At 46.7% G+C, this 22,866-nt stretch overlaps 1 protein-coding gene across 25 annotated transcripts in view; it reads left to right on the top strand.

Annotated features, from left to right (window-relative positions):
- Positions 1-22,866, top strand: part of NCAM1 (neural cell adhesion molecule 1) — a 314,647-nt gene that overhangs the window by 257,144 nt on the left and 34,637 nt on the right. For 8 of the 25 annotated variants that reach the window (XM_023238914.2, XM_023238915.2, XM_023238919.2 and 5 more), the window contains exons 8-15: positions 3,456-3,598; positions 10,049-10,078; positions 14,233-14,383; positions 14,718-14,902; positions 15,272-15,368; positions 15,688-15,858; positions 17,743-17,874; positions 18,993-19,007. In XM_023238914.2, coding sequence (XP_023094682.1) covers positions 3,456-3,598; positions 10,049-10,078; positions 14,233-14,383; positions 14,718-14,902; positions 15,272-15,368; positions 15,688-15,858; positions 17,743-17,874; positions 18,993-19,007 — 924 coding nt within the window. 25 annotated transcript variants of the gene reach the window in all.

Raw genomic sequence — 22,866 nt, forward strand, 5'->3', positions numbered from 1 at the left:
ATAGAGGAGAAGTGGCCAGACTGCAGAGACAGGTAAGCAAATCACCGGCTCCTAGGGACCCCATCCGAAATGGGAGTCCTCCTCTGTGATATCCAGGGGAGGGTTTGCATTGCCTCTTTGGAGTAACCTGGTGCCTCGTGCACACACCCCTTCCCCTCTCCATTTCACATTCTTAACCTCCTCTTCTGCCTCCTTTGGCCTCCCTTGGTTTAGGGGATTGGTAGTAAGGCCAAGGTGGGGGGGTGGCTAGTTAGGGCTCCATCCTTCTTTCCTCCATCCCTCTCCTTCCCCTTGGCTTGCCATGGGACCAGCACTAAGGAGAGAAATGAGGGAACAGGCTCCCCATTGGCAGCAGAGTCGGCAGCAGTGGGGCAGAAGAGCAAAGAAACCAGCAGCTTAGACAGTAGAGAAGCTCGCAGAACTCCCCTGATTCCAGAAGGGAAGGCAATTAGTATGTATGGAGCATATCTAAATTAGACACTGCCGTAATTGTACCTTACTGACATCATTTTTTCCTAAGAAAGGGGCACGTTCTAGCATGCCTTGCCCTAGTTATCAGCCAGAAGCTCTTTTTACTAAGTAGTTACATCCTACCTGTCTTTAAATTTGGCAGTGAATTTCCATTGCTTTTCTCCCCATGGGCCCTTCTAAAAAAGTATTTTTGTCTCCTCATATTCCTATTATGCTCGCATGAATGCTCTTGAGGCCTCATGCTGCCGTGGGCTGAGGCCAGTTCACCAGTGGGTTTGCTTCACTGACCCCTTAGAACCAAAACAGCCCTTGTGAGTTACCACGCAGTATAAAGCCTGAAGGAAGGTGCGCCTGGTCATGCCCAGCCTCTCTGTTCAGACAAGCAGGGCCCCAGAGCCCTCCTTGGGCTGGGGATGCAGGAGGCTGGATTGGAGTGGGAATAGACAAGACCACTCCTTAGCGGTGGGGTGCAGAGCCATGGGCATGCTGGAAGAGGAGAGCCAGTGTGCTTGGAAAACTCCCAAGGACAGGTGTTCTCACAGGAAGGTCCATGGGGAGATGTATAATGGGACAGTCTGAGGCATTAACTCCCATAGCAGCAGGTGGAATATAAAATGGGGATCCAAAGTCAAGGGCCCACGAAAGACATTAATTAAGATGGTACAAGTTCCATCTGAAGATAAAACCTGGAGCTGTTCCTGTAGATCCTGGGGTGCAGAGGGAAATGACCCTGCATCTGTCCCCATTGGCCTGATGATGCCCACTGTCCCAAGGTAATTATGTAGAGAATCCCTTCTCCCACTCAAGGGTGTCCTGATTTGGACAGGAAATTATATTGGTATCCTATCTCCAAGGCAATATTCTAAGCCTTCAATTACTTCTCACAAGAGCCTTGCTTCTGTAGTGCAGAGAGGTTAAGTCATCAGTGAAAAGCTTGCCTTCCTTCCCAACAGCCCTCTGTAGACCATCTGAAATTAGCTATTGTTAATAATATTTTTAGTAAGAATACATTTTCCCTTTTTCTAAAGATGTGTACAGTGGGCCTTTTGTAACCCACCAAACCAAACATTAATAGATGTTAACTATACCTTGTCTGTCCTCTGTTAACCTTTTGCTGCCAGGACAAAGTTCAGGGGGTCAGAAAAAGGCCAGCAAACACCATCTAGGTCACAACATCCATCGAGCTTTCAAGAAGCCAAAATTCAGCCTTCCTATACTGCCTCCAGACCTCAAAACAACTGTCCAGTTCAGTGAATTCGGTCGTTAGGCTGAATTTTATTTATTTTTTAACACTCTTCAATCTGTGATTTTAACAGGGTAGAAATTCAGCTTTTATCTTTGTAAAACCTCCTGTCCAGCTACACTTAACACTTGGTCCATTCGATATGAGTTGTGACCACCTGGAAAATCCTATTTATCAAGATAGACACAAAACCTTCCAAGGGGAAAACCTCACTCAACTGGACCCCATCAATTCCAATTTGTGATCATTTGGCCACATTGGATTGAGATGTGCCTATGTGCTTGCCATCAAAAAAGGATTTGCCAAGCAGGCTGGTTAGTACAGATTAACTGTGGCAGAATATTTGATCTATAGGGGTAGTTTTATATAGAAGCAGGTATTTGCTACAGAAAATGCACAGCCTTGCCAATGCTTTCTCTTTATTAAAGCAAAATCGAGTGCCTCAACTTGTAGGATGTATATAGGCAGTAGTTCATTAACCTACTTGGGGGTACCGTATGAATGTGAATGTAAAGGAAATGCAGTTCTTTCCAAAATTATCCGTAAATTTGATTTATTTCTCTTTTGTTTGTATATCTAGCCTGGTCTTTCTCCTCCATTAGTGAAATAAGTTACACTTGTGTAGTGTTATCTTTTCTCTTCCATGGAAGGTTTAGCAATTTCAGAGTATAATTGTTTTAAATCAGGAAAAGTCAATTTTCTCTAATGTTTTAACATTTAACTCAGCTTTCGAATCCTTGTGTTTTCTTGCATTACCCAAAACATTTGGAAAATGAACCCATCTCATCTCCTTCCCATCCCAGCCCACCCCACAGCCCCTAACCCATCACTCGCCATATTTCCTTCCTGGAGTCAATGCAAACCCAACTCCCCCCTCCAGCAAGACGCTCAGAGTCATGTCAGCACCTTCTCATCCCCTCTTTTGTGTCTTGCCATGCCTCCTTTGCCCTCTGTTCCCTTGGCACTTCCTGCGAAACCTGCTGTAAGTACCTCTCTCAAAGCTGACCTTCCCCATCTGTCCCCCACCCCAGACCACCCAGTTCGGGACTGTATTAAGCCACATCTGGGGCACGGCCAGAGCTTCCAAATTGGTTTTCCCACCTCAAGGTTTCCTCCATTCTAAATCATCTTGAGTCTTTCTAGATTAACCTTCTTGAAGTACAAATGGCCATTTCATTCCTCTGATCAAATACCGCCAGTGGGCCTCCATCAGCCACCCAAGATCATTCAAAGCAAGTGTTTTAGCCAGGCAGTCATGATCTCTGTGCCTGGGCCCAGCATCGCCTCCCCCTGCTGTGATGTACAAACACCAGCTCCTGCCCCACTGCCCTCTTCCCATGTTCTCGCTTCTTTGCTTTCAGTCAAGCAGGTTTCTACACTTGGAATGACTGTCTCTATCCCAAAGTTCCATGTGTTGAAAGTCTCATGGCCCAGCCGGGACACTTTCCCCTCATGAAGGTTCCAGCCAGAGGAGCGATCTTCCTCTGCCCCGCACCTTCTCCACCCACTGCCCTTAGCACTCTTACTCTATGGGATCTTATTTCTCTGGCTGTCACATCAATGTTGTTGTATGCCCATTTGCACACTCCTTGAGGATTCCATTCTTTATCTCCTACAACACCTAGAATAGGTTCTTAACACCTAGTAAGCACATAACCTTCGTTGAATGGGTGCATGTTGTAACTTAAACCCAGAAAGCTGAAAGATCAGATAGACTCATTAACATGTCTTATCTTTTCAGCAAAACCCAAAATCACTTATGTAGAGAACCAGACTGCCATGGAACTAGAGGAACAAGTCACTCTTACCTGTGAAGCCTCAGGAGACCCCATTCCCTCTATCACCTGGAGGACTTCTACCCGAAACATCAGCAGCGAAGAAAAGGTATGATGTCCCCCAAGAGTTTCAGGGCCATGGGATGCAGGCTTCAAGCAGATTGTGTCTGCCCATGCCCCGTTCTCTTCGATGAGCCCAAAGATAGGATGCAGGCACCAGAGGCCATGCCAGGTCCTGTGGCCTCCGTCCTCCAGCCTGCCTGGCTGTGGCCTCACCAGTGTCCCCTTACAGTGGAAGGACCACAGTTTCTTGCAAAGATTTGCAGGGTTGTGATATTAGTGGGCATGGTCAAGTTAGATGTTCTGGAGAGGAAGGGGGTAGTGATTTTGGATTATGGAGCTATGAGGTGCGAGGAAAAGCCAAGATCCTGGTGCCCCAGCTGTTCCTACCATCATCACAGGGGGCACCCAGGGAAGTGTCGCCCAGAAATAGCAGGGATCAGAATGAGCCCTATTAATTCTTTTCCTTGTGTTTTGTAGACTCATGCTGTACATGCACTATACGCACAAAAGCTTGGTTGCCTTTGTGTCTGCCTGTATTTTCGGTCACATTTGGATATCATTTTGTTCTGAAGGCAAAAATAATTAGCAGTTTCTACATGATGATTATTCCACTGGGTTCTACAGTACATTCACTGAGAGTTTAAGCACATGGCAGCGACCTTCTTGGTAAATTGAAATGACTGGGAAAATTTATTTTTAAAGCGTGTAGATTTATAGGCCCCCGGAAAGCTATCTTTATTATTGACAATATATAAAAATTTAGATAACCTTACGTCATTGCAGCCCTTTGCTGCTGAGTGGGCCAAAAGCAGGAGGAAGAAACAGCTTGGTTTCAGAGCAACTTAAACCCTCTTAGGGCACATCTCCAGTCTCCTCTCATATACCCTCTAGTAATGGGCTTCATTTTAGTTGGCCAAAATTTTGTCACCTATTCAGGAATAATGGCCTTAGCCTTAAAGAACATTTATAATGGATTGCTTATTGACCTGACTGTCAAAAATGATAGATCTTCACTCTTCTGCCTGCCTAAAGGAAATCCCTAGAGAGGGTAAACTGAAATAAAGTCAAAAAGAGATAGTGTGAAATGCCAGAGCCACGTTTGGGATTTGCATTTGAGGATCTGATTTCTGCCCTGTTAATAGAAAGCAAACTAAATCAAAAGGAATAGAAATTGCTGTTCCAAAAAGCCCATTATTTTTTTTTGCAAGTTTTACCTCCACAGTTGAATTCCACTTAACAAAAACTCAAGGAACTGCTAAGTATTTTTGAGACTCACATATGCTGTTCGATATTGTGAAAACCAACCGGATTAGGAAATGTGGTGTTTACTTGGATACTTTCTTTATCAACATTGGAATTAAACCCTAAGCTCAGATTTCAGCTCCCATCGTGTGTGTTACATGGATTGAATGTACATTTCAGGGCTTAAACCACAGGGCTGCTGCTCACCAGATTTTTCTCTATCAGGCTTGTGAGTAGATTTGTCCAGAATGAACCAGTGTATATCGTTGACCTACAGTAAAGGACAGAAATAATATCTATCCCAGATGAATGATGCTTTTAAATTCAATGTCTTTTCTAGGAATAGCTCAACATCTAAGCTATACCAGAAGGACCATTAAGATTTGTGCCTACCCTAAGTTCTTTAATAGGTGGTCACTTCTGCCTTCTATCTGTGAATTCATTTTTACAGAAAGAGAACAAATAACCAGGCACTAATACACACTCATACTTACTAAGTAGTGAAACCAAAGGTATCCAACAGAGACCATCTCAGGCCAAGTAGGTACTGTATAATTCAGTTATCAGTGTAGATCGCTGGTCTCAACCTGAGATAATTATGGAAGGCCAGCCACATATATTGCATTGTGGTTCCTTTTACTACATACAGACTGTCTTCAAGTCTACTTGACGTGACATTACTGGAGCATGAGTGAATCGATATTAGAACAAGTCCTCCAGACCAGCCCGTGAGATGACACCAGATTAACACACTTGCCTAAATGAACCCCTGCATATAAAAGTTGCCATTTCTATCAGCTATATATTGACATCAAAGAGGCTTGCTCTCTGTCCTACACTGGGGATAGCTAGTAATTAATAGAACGAAGATGGCCTATTACAAGTGCCGGTTGGACTCCAGGTAATAAATTTCACTTTTACCTGGCAGCGGCCCGTCATGTTCTCCTCCACCTGAAGGTGCGTCGTATACAATCAGGTACCAAGATGATTAGAGTCACTGCAGCATAGAAGTGAGAGAAAACAGTTGGCTTTTTACAATCAGGCTGATACACTAAGCAGATAAAAATAGCCACTTGTGTCTAACCGCGGAGGCCAGGAAGTCTCCTGAGAATTAGACCGCGCAAAATGCTGGAATCATAGAAGGCAGGAAGGGAGGCCCTATTCCAGGTTGTCTAGTCTCACCTGGCACTCCCTTGCCAGCATATCTGCCAGAAAACCCCATGGCCACTCCCTGAAGGGTGATGGCGGCCGTCCTCTGCAAGACAGCTGGCCAGCACTGGTGATCGGGAAGGTCCGCTTCCGTGCCCCTTCCGCTCCGTCTTCCCACCTCTGCCACTCAGTGCCCTGTGTGAGGGCTCTTGGATTCTCCACTCTTCTTCCCTTAAACACACTCAGTGGTCTTCCCTGTTTCTGGGGTCATGGGTTCCCCGCCTTGTGCTTTCTAGTGGTCCCAGTGGTCCCAGTCCAGTGACACTCCCCTGAAGTTTTATGGTGCCTAGTGTAACTAATGCAGTCTTCCGTGCAGCTCTGACTCCCTTGATCTGGACACCACCATGCAGTTAAAGTTTCATTGGCCCCTGCAGCGGTTTCCTCATTGTGTTGCCTCATGTGGAGCTTGGGGTCAACTAAAATTCTCAGCTCTTTTTTATCTGAACAGCATTTAAGCCACATAGCCCCTTATCCTGCTCTTATGCAATTTGTTGCTTCACCTAAAATGCAGAATATTATATTTATTTCTGCTAAAAGTTGTGTTTTGTTTATTGCAACCCCATGTTTCTCAGTGGTATCAGTGGCACTTGGGGAGGCACTTCCTTCACTGGGATGGTCCTGTGCATTGCCAGAAACTCAGTACCAATAGCTCCCTTCCTTCTAGATGCCAGTAGCCACCTCTAATCACCTCGATTACCAAAAATGCCACCCATACAAGCTCTTTCTGGCTTGAGAACCATTTCAGTCCATCCTTCTAACCAGGCAGGTCTGGCTTTTATCAGAACTGTCCTTAAAGGTCTGTAGGTCTAGGGCATTTCGAGCCTCATGGGCCCCCCTGTTCTATTCACGTATTTTTAAAGTAAAGAGGTCTAACACTCAGTGGTGACCCCACTTCCTTCACAAGGCCCTTCACAAGCAGTTCAGTAGCCTTCCCCATGCAGCTGTCATCCAGTATCTGTATTAGCTTTTGGCTCCAACTTTGTATGAACACTTACTTGAAATATCTTGGTCTAAGTCTCTGATAAAAATGTTGACTCGGACAAGGTCAAGTGCAAAGTCCTTAGAGTGCTACCAGGGCCTTCCTCTGGGTCACTGGCTTGGAAGGCAGAGCATCCAATATCAAGGTGCTTCTCATGATTTTGAGGACTGTTGTGGAAGGTTCAATGATTTCCTTTTTTTTTTTAATTTTTTTGAATGTTTATTTATTTTTGAGAGAGGCGGAGACAGAGTGTGAGTGAGCAGGGGCAGAGAGAAAGGGAGATAGAACCCGAAGCAGGCTCCAGGCTCTGAACAAGCTGTCAGCACAGAGCCTGATGTGGGGCTCGAACTCACAATGGGGCTTGGACTCACAAACTGTGAGATCATGACCTGAGCTGAAGTTGGATGCTTAACCAACTGAGCCACCCAGGTGCCCCTCAATGATTTCTTTAATAAAACTGGTTACAATATAAGCTAATTACAGCAACTTGGTCTTTTGATTCATTGCTCAGTTAAGTCTAGTGTTTGTCTAGTATTACCCTTCTTAAGAGAAGAGGAGAGAAAAGGCTTTCAACCATAGGCACAGAGTTAGTAACTTTCTAATGGAAAACTGATGTTCCTCTTCATTAAAAAAAGAAGAAGAAGAGAAAGAAGGGGTGGGGGAAACAAGCAGAAGTACACTGAGCCTGATTGTCAAAATCTATCTGATCGCATCTCTGGGTTCGAGACCGATTACTATCAGTCCGCTAAGCTTCAGCTAGTTGAGTTGGTTTTGCTCAACAACTGATAACAGGTAGGCTACATTTGGGTCATTAAGACCATTAGGGTAGATCACCTGTCTGAAAGTTAATCCATTTCTTAGTCTCCATTATGTTGGCCCAAACAAATACAAACAAACAAACAAACAAACAAAAAAACCCTTGAAACAAACCATATTTGAACATCATAATGGGTCAGTTTGATCACTGTGTCTGGAGGACATTGTGATAATGCAGGTACAAAGAAAGTTTGCACATCCACATCATTTCATTGCTCATACTACCAAGACTCATTTTAAATATTGCCAGGTATGTGAGTGAGTGGGGCTAACTTCGAGGTACCATTTACATACTGAGCGAGACCTCTGGGTGATGATTTGCACAATCGGTCACTATCACAACACGTTCTCTGTGTGCGTATTTGAACCTCTTATTTGAACATGCCTTTGAAATGACTGGTAAAGAAATGTATACGAAGCTTAATATTTAAGGAAAAGAAGAGGGGCAAAGAGTTGAGTTCAGAACAGGTAGAAAAAAATGGAACTTCCTGAACCTCGAGTCTTTAGCTGACAGAGTGTCCCACAAATCCCACAAATAAGAGAGACCTTTGAAATTCTGGATCCACTGAAAACTGGATCTTTCTGTCACCAGGGAGAATTCCTCATTAATGCAAACCAGGTGCCCACGTATAAACACTGGAAAAGGTGCCTATGATAAGCAGTTAGAGTCTGGCATATTCGGGGTGTGGGCAGAGGTATAGCAGGATCTACTTTAGGCTAAGTGTAGGGATGCTTCACTGTACATATTCCTGCAGACTCGTATGTGAGGTAATAAAACGTGAATATTAAAAGGACCTGGAACTTAAAATTTCTGGAGCGTGGCTAATCATATCCTAATTTGTTTTATGTGTGTATATTTGCACATCAGATTGTCTTAAAGTGAACTACACACCATCACCAAATTATCAGGGCCAAGGCATGTCCTACCACTCCCATCGGACACACAGGCAGGAGGTCAGGCTAGTGGAGGCGTTGTGTTACTAGCAACTACTTCTCAACGACACAAAACCCTAGTGATTTGGGAGAGGTACAAGAAGGATCAGATTTGAAAAACAAATAACTCCATATGAGATAGCCCTTTAAAAAAGTCTTGATTCATGCAGCCCTGGCATGTGACAGACAAGCTTCTCATTGGCGGCCACATTTGACATGCTGGCACACCGACACATGGTGCATGGTCCTCTGTCCTCACTTTTTTCTTCATTCCAGCATCACGTGACATAATCCAACCTCTCCATCCTCATTTCTCACAAAAGCTCTCTGCATTTAGTGGACTCCTACTAAATGTTTGCTAACCATTTGCATTTCCTGGATTGCATTGCCTTGTCTCTGGTATCTGTTCTCTCCTTTTTCCATCTGAACATCAGGGACAACCAGGCAGTCATGCCATTTAATAAAAAGAACAACTGCAGGTAGGATGTTTTTGAAACCCAGTATGAAAACGGAAAAACTCTAAGTGTAGGAGTTCCCCAAGTGCCAGATATAAAGTATGCAGACGTGGGTAGGAAGACACCCAAACCTCTGTTCTTCTGAGCTGACTCCCTCCTCTGTGAATGCCATGTTTGATGTCGATGGTGCACGCTTGAGCCTGCATGCCATCCGGGCATTCCTCTGCCCCTGAGAACTGACTGGAGCCTGCCGCAGCCCTCAGAATTTGGTGTCCTGGAAGTTTCCTGATCAACAACTTTAAGCACTTCATACTTAACCACTTCTAATGTACCTCTCTGCTCCTTTTTTAGTTCCTTTTTAGAAAATATAAACGTGATTTTTAATAGGATGCATGCAATGAATTATAAAATGCATGAGCACAAAATGGCATTCGTATTTTTGTGATAAGCTGTCTAATAGAATCCAAAGGAGGAAACATACTCTATGAGTATCTCTAGACTTTATAGTCAGAACTAATAGCGACATGAAATAACTACGAGAAATATTCAAGATGTTCTGGAACAGGAGCAGTCTGCTGTGTCTGCTGGTACCCCTGTGTATGTCTACCAAAGATTAGGAAAGCCTTCTCCTTTGAATTATACATCTTAATGTGCATAAGGGGGTGGGGAAAGCTTAACATAAGCTAAACCCGAAATTCAGTTGGGTAATAAACACACCATTGAAAGTGAGCCTTGGAAAAAGTTCTGAGTTGAAAAGAAGCTGCATGTGCACGGAATGCAGTGTGATACATCAATTCTCTGAAGCAACATGTTGTAAAATTTTACTGCTTTCTTGTTGTGTTTTATATCTTGTTCTCTCCAGGCTTCGTGGACTCGACCGGAGAAGCAGGAGGTATAGCTTACCTGACCACTAGCCAGTCTTTAGTTTCGAAAGCATCGCAGTTTAACTCGCCATTACAGTTTAATAACCAGACACGCTAAACTAATTAGTCATCTAGTTAGATTAAAGAATAGGTCAATAGTGGTAGACGTTACTTGGCAATAGTGTCTTAGGATGAGCAAGCAAGCTGTGTTGGGAGTGGATGAACAAATCCTTATTACTTCTTAAAATTGGATCTTATTCTCTTGCTGGTGCTGGTAAAATCACCTCCAGGTAATTATACTTACAGAAATAAATCGCTCCAATTCCCAGGCCAGGCATTTTGAAATGATGAGATTTTTTTTTTTTTTTTTTTTTTTTTTGCCTCTCACCTGGTTGATGTGGCTTTGGGTCATAAAGTCACAGAGTTAGTGTCTAAAAACCCACTCAGCCCTTTCCAGCTCAACTCATCTTGTTGCTCGCTTTATTCTAGAATGATCGGTCCTGGTAAATGATCACATCCCATTTCATGTCACAGCAATGCAGATGACATCTCTCCTTGGTTTCCCCAAATTGCTAAGCATACCTATGTTACTTTCATAGAGAATTAAATTTATTAGATTTGCATGATTTGGCACAAATGGTTTTAGAAGTCAGTAGCATTTAGCTTTTGAGATTTCTCTGACTGCTTCCTTCCATTTGGGTAATGTGGGACCTTGTTTGAAAACTAAAGCTAAATATTAATCTTTAGATTTTAATGTTACACACTCAAGACCCTAGTTACAATCAGGCCTATCTTTGTTTCAGTGATTCGTGTAAGTGAAAGATAGCAAAATAAAAACTAGTATACTTTAGATGAGGTTCAAGGATCGAATCCATAAATATTTTTTAAAAAATAGCTTTTGTCTCTTCTCCAGAGGAAACTTTGATATTTTAATACTACAAATGTCGAATATGGCAATCCTATACACTGTGTTTTAATTAGGTAACTCTTTCCTCTTAGTTTTCAGAAATGATAATTATTCGGAACACATAACTCATGTGTTCAGATCGTGGCTGTAAATATTTAATGCTGTTTAATATTCAAGAGTTGACTGCCCATCCCCGGGCACTGATCCTAGTTTCTACACATGAACACACTGCCGTGATCAAATCCAGTGTACAATAAGCTGTCTTTGTTTCCTACCTTCTTCCATGTCGTGGGGGACCATAGTCAGGTGCTCGTCTCGCTGAAATGCCTCCCTCCTGTGGCACAGGGATCACTTAGTGCTGTCCCAGCCTGGCTATTTTATTGCCCCAAAGTCACAGACCCATTGGGATCGGGGACAGGAGAGAAGAGGGGTTAATTATCAGCCACTCCTCAGTAACTACAGATCTCATTCTATTTGACCTTCTACATCTTCCCCTGTCATTCTGATTTAGACCTGGCTGGAGGGGGACATGAGATTTATCAGGGAGCATTAAGGGAGGTTAAGAGAATTATTAGTATAAGTGGAAGTCCTAGGTTTACTCCCTGGAAAGCAGACAACTCACTTCCGTTTTCCAGAAGTATCCTTATCTTGAGTATCTCACTTTGGACATAATTGACTTTCAAGTGAGTGCCACCCCTGGGGCTCAGAATTTCCTCCTGTTTGTCTCATTCAGAGATGAAGACCATAAGTCCAGATGAGCTCCAAAGAAGGTTACTGGGTTATGGCCAGTTTCCTTCTGTAAACTCTGAGAATTAGCACTTGTACCTAGAAGAAGGGACACAAAAATGTTCTGATGAGAAGAATAGTTGTGATGGCCCTTCATGCTGTTTTTGCAAAACAGGGTTTTCTTGTCACAGGTGTTTTTCCCTTCTTGCCCAGAGATCATCTGCTTCCTCTGCAAGCCTGGACTTTACCAGCATGACTCCTGGTCTGGATGGCTTGTGGGTAGCAGTCCCTGACTTTGTCCCTGTGTGAGAGTCAAACATTTCAGAGGGAAACAGTCTAATTGCACTGGAGTCTATCTGCTTCCCCTTGGAGGGAGAACTGGGCATCTGGCAAATTCCCATCATCAATCCTGTCGCGAGCCACTGCAAAATAAGAATTCTCTGTAGAGGGCTGTCTACTGGTCTGTTGACAACATTAAATGAGAAAATTTTTCCAGAGAAATTTAGAACACATAGAAGGGGGGAAGAGTATAGCTGTCAATGAAACCACTTCCCAAGCTTCTCTTCAACCTTTTTCTAGAATATTCTGAGTAAAGACTGCTCATGCCCTGTTTCATTGTGATTTGTTACTGTCCTACTCTTAGTTCCGCGACTCTCTTTTCATCTTTTGCTGCAATATTTCTTCCATTGTGGAAATATTCTCTTGACTTCCCAAAGATCCGGTCAGTTTTCCATGTTTGTGGGTGCTGGGCCCAGGACAAGCTGTGCCTCTATGACAAACAGTCATTGCTCAGCCACTGGCTGGTATCACTAGCAGCTGAACCTGTGTTCTCACTGATATAACCAAAAGGGCGGGGCAGGGCAGGGGGGAGTGGACCTCAAATCCTTTCTGCCTTTGTCCTGCTCTGTTGGGGACAGACAGAAGTGACAAGCAGATCAGGTCAGCTCTTTAGAGATACTTGCTGGTGTGGCTTCATGTTTTCGATGACACTAGATCTGATGGGTTAAAATTTATATGGCTCACGGGAGTCACCACTCGGGAATATTGGGACAACCCTGTCAGCCCACAAGATATGGGGGGTCCAAGGACCCAGTATCTTCAGGCAACCGGATGTCTCAAGGCTTACTAGCCAAGTGCTCCACATCTGTCTGTTGTCATCTCTCACTAATGTGTGGCATCTCCTCAACCACTTAGCCTGGCAGACTTACGGTTCAGGTGGAGTTGAGAGCTATGGGCATCTGGGCACTCCTCTGTGAGTGGGGTGGCCCTCGCAGAGGTAGGCAGTGATGATTTTGTTCAGCACTCTGCCTCCTTGCCAGCAGTGGTATTCCAACTTCCAGATATGAGAACCTCAGTGGGGCTTAAATGCCTGAGATGGATTAGGTCCATTAGTGATGGGCAGATCTGTGGAGACTGCCCCACAAGGCCAATGGGACCTTCCTTTTGAGCTGCCTAAACTGGCTGCTGTATGACATTGCAGTTCTGAGTCCCAGGCTTCCAAACCAGCATGTCAAAAGAATCTGAAGCAGGTGTTCGATTCCCTAAAGGCTCAACCCCATGGATGACAGGTGCCATATGCAGAACACTCACCTGTCCATCTCCACAGAATAGCATATGCTGGAGATAAGAGTGTAGCCCAGCCTACGAGGAGCAAGACTCCTTCTTCAGATTACCAACTTTCTTGAGGATTTGAACTTGGGCAACATGCCCAGACTAGGCCAGCAACCATTTTAGAGTGTCAAGGCAAAGGCCCCTTGGAAATATTACAGTACCCATTGCCTAGGGGTCATATGCTTATTCCCTTTTTGACCAGTCACTGTAATTCCAGAGACTCAGGAAGCCAACTGTGGTCTTAGGGGCTAGAAAATGGTGGTGAGTGTGGTGTCACGGATCCCAGATCTGCCTGAGACTCTGTGCCACCGTCCCTGGAGAGAAGACCCAGCTACCCCTCACCAGCTCCTGATCATTGAGTTGTCGGACTTTCTCTTGAATGAAATTATTTTACTTTTAAGCATTCAGGAAAGTGAGGCATCTGCAGAAATACAGGTTTCTTGCATAATTTCTTGCAGTTGGCACATTCGGATTTCCCATTATGCGTGCCTGCACTGTGGAACTGGCAGACGGGCAGACTCCTGGGAGGAAAGCATAGGGGTGCAGGTTTCCCAGAATCCCATGGAGCAAGGCTGCTGCTGCTGGAGTATCTGCTAGCCAGGACTTTCACTTCCATTTAAGACATGCCACACAAGGTTGTCTTGGGGGGGCGGGTGGTGGCGGCGGGGAACCTTGGTTGTCCTTGCCCCAAACCAACCTTGGCACAGAGTCCAGGCTGCTTGACATAAACTTGAGTCCCATTTTCTATTTTGGATACACTCAAGTTCCCGTGGTGCTCTCCAGAGCCTCCCACACTACCAGGTACCTAAAGTGAAAGTTAGGCATTGGCACGATTTGGGGAGAGGATGTGAGACTGGTCCCAGACGAGGGGTGGCCCGGTCTCCTGCCCCGCCCCCCGCCCTGCCTCGGACTCTGACGCTCTCCCTTCCCTCCTGGCAGACTCTGGATGGGCACATGGTGGTGCGCAGCCATGCCCGCGTGTCATCTCTGACCCTGAAGAGCATCCAGTACACAGACGCCGGAGAATACATCTGCACTGCCAGCAACACCATCGGCCAGGACTCCCAGTCCATGTACCTCGAAGTGCAATGTGAGCAGTGACTGGAAAAACGAGGGGAGGGGGCCGTGTGGGCTCAGGATGAAAGGGGAGGACAGCAGCCAGGACCTGAGCTGCACCCTGCCCTGGGCCCTTCCAGACCTCTGTCCCCAAGTTGTCCCTCCCACCGCCCCAGGCTTCTTACAAGCCCACAGGCGCTTCCGTCTTCCCACGCAGCTCCCAGGACTGCTACACCAGCCTGGGCTTGATCGTGTCCTGGAGCTGGGTCTGCTTCAGGGCACACACACCCTGCCAGGGCCGGGAGACAGGGTGCACGGAGCTCCTTGGTGGTGGTGGTCTTCCTGATGGGCATCGCCGTTCCTTGCAGATGCCCCAAAGCTGCAGGGCCCTGTGGCTGTCTACACGTGGGAGGGGAACCAGGTGAACATCACGTGCGAGGTATTTGCCTACCCCAGCGCCACAATTTCATGGTTCCGGGATGGCCAGCTGCTGCCAAGCTCCAATTACAGCAATATCAAGATCTACAACACCCCCTCCGCCAGCTACCTGGAGGTGAGTTGGGGCGGGGACGGGAGGGTGGAGAAGGCACAATCTGACTATGGATAGATAGGCTGCCTTCTGCAGCTAAAATCTTCTCTCTTGCTTCTCCCACGTGTCCTGACCAGGGGAGCCATCGGCTACAGAAGAAACTGAGTCTCAGCCCTGCTCCCCGCTCTCTCCCTGGGACTAGGTCACAGCCTGGGAGGCCGAACGTGCCTCTCACTAGCCCCTTGGCGATTCTCTCTGATTTAAGGCTGGGCTGGAGCTAATCGTTCATGCTTTACTTGTTCTGTTGCTTAGAAATTAATTCAATAAACAAAGATCTGCATCAGTGACCATTCTGTGGGACACTTGTAACCCACAAGTTCCTCCTTTCCAAAGGTGACCCCAGACTCTGAAAATGACTTCGGAAATTACAACTGTACTGCAGTGAACCGCATTGGACAGGAGTCTTTGGAATTCATCCTTGTCCAAGCAGGTGAGCACCCCTGATGGCTGTACCAGCCTTATCTTTGCTGGCCTAGCCCATGCCCTTCGGTGACGCTAAGAGAGTAAAAGAAGAGAGGGCCAGGGTAGCCAAAGACAGAGGGTCAGGAAGCAAGGAGCCTATGGAGGTTCAAGGGTGTGGGCACGGTGCATGTTGGGAGGGAATGATAGGGTGAGGCGGGCTGGGGAACGGGAGACGGGTGACAAGATTCCCAAGAATGAGTACAAACGAGAGACATGCTTTGTGACTGGGAGTCACGTCCTGGACCTAATCGGGCTCACCTGGGTCTCCATACGTGCCCTCCCCACAGACACCCCATCTTCACCGTCCATCGACCAGGTGGAGCCGTACTCTAGCACAGCACAGGTGCAGTTTGATGAACCAGAGGCCACAGGTGGCGTGCCCATCCTCAAATACAAGGCCGAGTGGAGAGCAGTGGGCGAAGAAGTGTGGCATTTCAAGTGGTATGATGCCAAGGAGGGTAAGTGGGAAGAGTCGGCGTTTCCTTTAGAATGATGGGTTTCTCGGTGCTGGGCAGACGCTCACCCCTGGTGCCGGGCCCCTGACTGCCCACCCGGGTAGAATGGCACATCAGATGCCACAGCCTGCCATCCGTCCGTGATCCTATGCCGCAGCACCATCCCTGTCCCTCTGGAATTCGAGCACGGTCACATCTCCTCTGGAAGTGTTGGCCTTCTGTCCCCTGGTACGTCAGAACCTGCTTCTCAGGACACGCTAAGACGAGGCCATCTCAAGCACGCTCCAAGCAGAAGCCCTACTTAGGTGCTAAGCACAACTGGATGAGTCCAGACCGCCCCTGCCCTGCACCTGTGGGTGATCCGGGCTGGGGGTTCTCTGCCGTCACCCATCCATCTTGCTTGGTGTACTCAGGGGCTGCCCTGTAATGATGGTATTAACCACACAACAAATTGCCAGAGAGACAAGTCTGCTCTTAAATTCATCCTGTGATAGATTTCCAAACTAAAATTTTAAAAATGACCCTTGGATGCCTACAGTTTGAAGATTTTGAGCCTGGACTATTTTGCCCTGAAGACCGAGTATACAACCGTGTGTAACTCTTCCTGCGGGGTTTATACGCCAGTGAAGTACTTTTTGTTTCCGTAGAAAGTTTTAATCCCGGTCTGGTATGTGGTAACAAGGGTGGCTGCCTTCCGGCCCTTTTTACTGAGAATTTATTTCACCAGGTAGCCTCCATCACTCCTTCAGCTTTTGGGGGGTGGGGAACCTGAGGAGTTTCTGGGCTGTCCATTTGGAGCCAGAAGAAAACAATCTCTTTACCTTGCCAACTTCCCTCTGAAACCTCACACCAGCTCTATGGCAAGTCGACCCCATGTGAAAGTCCAACTGGCTTTGTTTTTTTGGTCATTGCTACAAGCTGGATTCCACCCTCCCCTGCCCTTTATATATATATAAATATATATATATAAATTAAATATATATAATATATATATTATAATATATAATATTATATACTTATATATATAAATATATATTAAATATATATAATATATATATTATATATATAATTTATATATATTATATATATATACTTGTATATATAATTTATATATATTATATATAAGTATATATATAAGTATATATATATATATAAGTATATATATATATATATAAGTATATATTATATATATATAAGTATATAGATATTTAATTCAAATATAATCAACATTCCGATTCTATTTTTGTTGTGGTGAAATATGTGGAATGTGAAATTTACCATTTTAGCCATGTTTAAGTGTCAAGTTCAGTGGCATTAGGTACCGTCACGTTATTGTGCAACCATCCCCACCATCCGTCTCCAGAACTTTTTCATAATCCTAAACTCAGTGCCCGTTAAACACTAGCTCCCCATTCCCACCTCCCTCCAGTCCCAGCAACCACCATTCTACTTCCTGTCTCTGTGTAGTTGACTATTCTAACTACTACAGATGAGTGGAACATGTCCTTCTGTGTCCGGCTTACTTAGCCTGATGTCATCAAGGTCCACCTACATTGTAGCACGTGTCCGAGTGAGTTTCGTTCCGTGTTAAAGCTGCCTGAAACTCCACTGTATCAGTACCACGCCGTGTGCGTCCACTCGTCCATTGGTGGACACCTGGGTTGTTTCCTCTCTGGCAATTGTGAACAGTGCTACTCTGAACATGGGTGGGCAAGTATCTGTTCCACTTCCTGCTTTCAGTTCTTTTGTGATCTACCCAGACGTAGATCACATGGAAATGCCATGTTTAATTTCTTGAGGACCTGCCATGCTGCGTTCCACAGCGGCTGCGCCATTTTACTAATGGGCTTTCCACCCTTTGTGATCCTTCTCATGTTCTCGCAACAGCCAACATGGAGGGCATCGTCACCATCGTGGGCCTGAAGCCGGAGACGACGTACGCGGTGCGGCTGGCGGCCCTCAACGGCAAGGGGCTGGGGGAGATCAGCACAGCCTCTGAGTTCAAGACGCAGCCAGTCCGTAAGTAAAAGCAGCTGCCCTGCCTCTTCCCCATCCCCACCCTCTTCTCCTCAGGGGCAGAGGGGACCCTGAGCTGCCCCATCCATGGTTTGGATGACAGCTTTTGTCTTTCAGCTTCCTCTGCTCCAGGAGGTCCCACCTCCTAGTTCCTTGGCCCTCAGTGATGGCTGATGCCCAGCCCCTTCTGTTCTCTTCCCCAAAGTGCCTGGTGACACTGCCACAGTAGCGGGTCCCTCCTGTTAGAATAACAGCCAGGGAGGAAGCCCCTGACACGTCGTAAAGGGAGCGGGCAGAGACGCAGAGGCCTGTTGTGGAGGGATTTGGGAGACACTGCTTTTGGACACAGGTCACAAAGGCCCTAAAGCACCCCGTGACTTGAAGGAAGAGGGTAAAGACAATGATGGTTCGTGTAATTAGGCGTGGGATTTTTGCCACAGCAGAGAGATGACGTTACGGAAATGCAGGGGCTGCTGTGCGATGTACGTGCAGGAGCAAGAGCCCAGCAGTGCACGAGGGAAAAGGGTGGCTGAGGCCCCTGACTCTTCTGCTCCTCCTCCCTCCCGCCAGGAGCACGCGTCAGGGTCTCCCTCCCTTGGGGCCTCTTTCCAGAGAGGCGCTTCTTCCTGATCCATTCAGGATGGCACCGCTTTCCTCCATCATTCCCTTTTCCCTCACCTCTGCCTGCCTCGCTTTCCCCGCTGTCCCACAGAAGGCCAGGCTCTGCTGATATCCCTCCATAGCCCCAAACCTCTGGGAGGACCGGGCATCCTCCCAGCTATAGCAGGTGCAGCACAGCCCGACTCCTTGAGCGGTCACAGGGATCCCTGGGTCCTCTCTCGTTCCTGGGATGAAAAGCCACGCAGGGCAATCCCTTGCTTCCTTCTCTTTGAAGCCAGAGGCCGGCAAGCAGTCCCCCTACCTTTTCCAGAAGCAGGCCTGTCTCATCTTCTTTCTGCAGGAACTGCTTCTTTCTGGATTTGAAATAACATGATAATTTGAATTTCCAATTCCATGTGCTGTCCTGAGTCTATTCATTTCTTTTACATCTTTTTTTTTTCCCCCTTGGGTCTGTCTCTTGTCTTTTCTTATCGTCTGTGTTCCATCCATGGGAAATGCAGACAGCCCTCTTCCACGTAAGTGCCTCTTCATACCTCATTATCTGTTTCTATAGTGTTAACATCTGCTAGTCCTAGTTCTTAATTTAGTTCTGGTCCCTTTTTCGTCCCCTAGGCTGAAGTAGATGATGCTGTCCGGGCCCTAACCACACTGACCTTGGTCTAGTTGTGCTCCTGTTAATGTCTGTAGGTTCCTCCAAGAGGCTAACACTCGTCCTGTTGTAGAGCATGCAATTTCTGTGTCCTTCGAAATTGTGTTGATTGATTAATTTCTGTGTGTGATGACTCCCCGTGGCAATGCCGCTGCGCGCCAAGCTAAGCCAGGTGGGTCTGCAGGCGGTCTCTGAGTAACACGCGAGAGCACCGCCTCACCTCCTGCCAGGATGCCAGAGAAGTGACCGCAGCCACACCAGGGATTCAGAATCCCTTCACAGGGAAAAGCAGCTGAAAGGACTTGCGCTTTTGCCTTGAGGAGATAAAAGACTCGAGCTCGTAGTGCCTCCCCTTTCTGTCTGTGGCAGCTGGGGGGCTCTAGGAGGCCCAAGCAGCAGCCGCAGTTGTAAAGGGTAACATGAGCTTTGGCTCCCAAGTCACAGGTAGGTGCTGCAGGCAGCTGCTGGGGTTAAATCCCCACTTGCAGTCAGTTGTGTTCTTTAGAGGGAGGTTATTTGCAGTGTGCATTTCCACATTTCCACGTTTGGAAAAGACTGACCAGCTCCTTAGTATCTTCACTGCCAAGCATATAGGGAGGGGAGTTCTCCGTGGGAAGGACATGTAAGCTGTAAATAGTGAACCTAAGGAGCAAGGGCTACAGAAGCCCGCCGCCTCCACGATGGCGGGGGCGAGGGCGGGGACGGGGGTCTGATCTTGGGCTATAAGATGCCCCCCAAGCCTCACTCCCGCTGACGCTTGCCCCTTGCTTCCTAGGCTGAGTTCAGTGTTACCCAGAGAGACTCACAAGAAAAGGTATTCGGAAAACTGCACACTCTTGTCATAAAAAGCTCCTAGCTCCTGAAAGGCACTCAGGGAAGCTTATCTTTTTAAAATTTATTCAGAAATATTGCAGCCACAGCAGAAACTAAGTAGCTCAGTGTAGGCGTTCGGAGATTTTCAGCAAGCGCTGAATCCATGATCTCAGCAGACTTGGTTCCTGAATGAACCGGTTCTGGAAAGAGTCAGGATTGGGGATTGGAGTGGTCAGGTTAAGAGTGACAGGTGTCAGCTCCCGTTGGCACCCAGGCCCCGAGGAAACTCAGAAGGGGCAGAAGGGGCAGCTCTGAAGGTGAGAGCACTTGCTCCTGGATCTTTACTCTCAGTTTGGGCTTCTACTCTTCCGAATTTTGACCAGTAAATGAATGTGGCTTGGGTACATCATAGACAGGAAGGCTGGGATGAGGCCTCCTTTTGAGTTGCTTACTAGTACTTGGGGTTTGAGTACCGAATCAGAGTAACTGGGTCTTAGAGTTCAAAGCCTGTAAGTGATTTTCATTCATTGCCAGCTCAGCCCTTGTAAAGGTAAAGAATTTCTTAAACAGATGCTATGTTTTAAAAGTCGGTGTTTAATTTAAAAAAAGAGAGAGATCTCTAGACCTCAGTGTTTGTTATCTGCTAGTAGGAAAGTGGGTAATTAACCCAGATTCCAAGAGGCCCTTTGGAAAATGGTGTGGTCAGCTGTCCATTCCAAGTAGGTCATGAACGATCCAGCAGCAGGCATTGCTAGAGGCATGCAAAGTCAGTTTTCTCAATTATCTAATAAGTTATGGCCTAAAGAATTAAAAAAAAAAAAAAATCAAACTCAGATAAGAAGAATCGTGGCCCAGCCTTAGCGTCGGGTGCCTTTGTCAAGAACTTGAACTGGATAAGAGGCAGCGTACATGTGAGAACATCATACGCTCACTACAGTTGGTTATTATGGTATTTCCTGTACCCTCATGACCTTCCTAGAGGGGCTGAAGGGAGGGCCTGGCCCCAGGGGTACCCAGACCCATCCTGAGGAAGAATACAGTTGGAAGGGCGACTCCAGCATCTATCACGCCCAAGACAAAACCCACTGACTGACTGCTACTGGCAAGTGAGGGCACGTTTTAGGAAGGACTTCTCTGAGTTCTCCCTCCCTCAGAAGGCACAAAGCTTGTGTGAAATCAGCCACCAGTTTAGCTGCATGCTTACACCAAGCCCAAGAACTAGCAGCGTTGGTTTCTGACACCGGCTCGTCTGGCCTGTTGGCAGTGCTTCCCCCTCCTGTAATGTTGGGGTGCATGTGGACAGCCTGAGCCCGTGATGCTGCACTTAGGCCCTAGGTGCACACTCACCCCAAGGGAGAGAAGGTACCCAGGGTCAACACGCCATCATGCTGAACAGAGAGAGTCATTGCTGCCACACACCCTACCCCATCCTCCATCCCCCCCCCCCCCCCCCCCCCCCCCCCCCCCGGTTAGGAGGCAGTAGGTGAAAGCCAGTGCATTTTACATTAGTTTATCTCTTGAAGTTCCTTGAGATGTGCCAATAATGGGGTTGCTCTCCTGGCTCCCTAATAGACTTACCCACCTTCGGGGGCATGAACGTGCCAAAGCCACAGGTAACCTCAGAGAGCTCCTGCTTCTGAGCTGCCATATTAGAAAGAATGGTTCACCTGTTTGAAGATTCCTTTGTGTCCCGTTCGTACATGTGTGTGAAGGTAACGAGGCAGCTGTGACTCCAAACAAGCAAATAGAACTGCAGCCTGGAAAGATGTCCCTGCTTCACGTCTTTTTAGGCCAGATGTCTGCGTGTTGTCACGGTGGAAAGCTCACAACCTCCGTTTGCCTTGGGAGGGGCTGCTTCCCTATCAAAGCTGCCGAGGCCCTAACCCGATGATGTGACATTTGAGCGTGCATCCTGTTCTCTGTGATTGAGCCACACGCCTTCAGAATTTCATTGCCTGAGTGTTTACCTCTTAATTTGCTTCTGAACTGTGAAGCAAAATAGACCATTTCTTTCAGGGTATACAGATTATGAATGAGTCTCTCCTTTGTAAAAGAGGAATCCTGAGATGTTTGTTTTCACAGAATTTTGCCCCCTAGATGGCACATTGCAAGTATAAATTAAACGTATTCTAATATATTGTGTTTAAAACAGATAAAACTCCACCCCTTTTCCAGAATAATATGGACAGGTATGCAAACATTTGAAGCCAAAAAAGTAAAAAAGGTACACTTTCACATGAATTAACCAGACCATCAAGTCACCATGAGTTAGTAGGCCATCTTGCTCTGACTCCAGTGACCTTGTACTCACGTGGTTTAATGAGGTGCCTCATCTGGGAGGGAAAAGGAAGACCAAACCATGAGTGCCCAGGCAGTGTTGGAGATACGGTGATGTTTTTTCAGATTTTCATCTAGCTCCCAGAGGGAACTTTGTTTTGTGATTGTTGATGGGACAACCTCAGAATATTTGCCAGCAGAAAACTAGACATCTGTTCAGTGTCCAGGATGCCTCAGATGAGCCCTCGCTGACGGTCCTCCAAGCCGAAAGTGGGGTGAGCGTTACTTATCTAGTTCCAGTCTCTTTAGCATCCCCTTTGTCCAAGAGAGAGCGAGAGTAACGCTCACAGCAGCATCTGGAGAACCCGTATAGGGTTTTGGAGGGAGTGGTGCTTAGAGTATCATCCAGATGCCAAACAATCCTGGACCTCACCCAGTAGTAAACTTTGAGTAGGAAGGTCATTTCTGTGTCATTGGGACATTGAGATTAGAGAATGAGGCTTACAGGCTTTGCTCCACGCACACGCCTGGAGTGGAGACGTCGGCCTGTACAGGAGCACATATGGACATCTAGCACGTGAAAAGCCAAAGCCTCCTTTTTTCCACGTTCGCCTTAAGCCGGGCTCCAGGTTCCC

Source organism: Felis catus, chromosome D1, assembly GCF_018350175.1.
Source record: "Felis catus isolate Fca126 chromosome D1, F.catus_Fca126_mat1.0, whole genome shotgun sequence".
NCBI lineage: Eukaryota > Metazoa > Chordata > Mammalia > Carnivora > Felidae > Felis > Felis catus.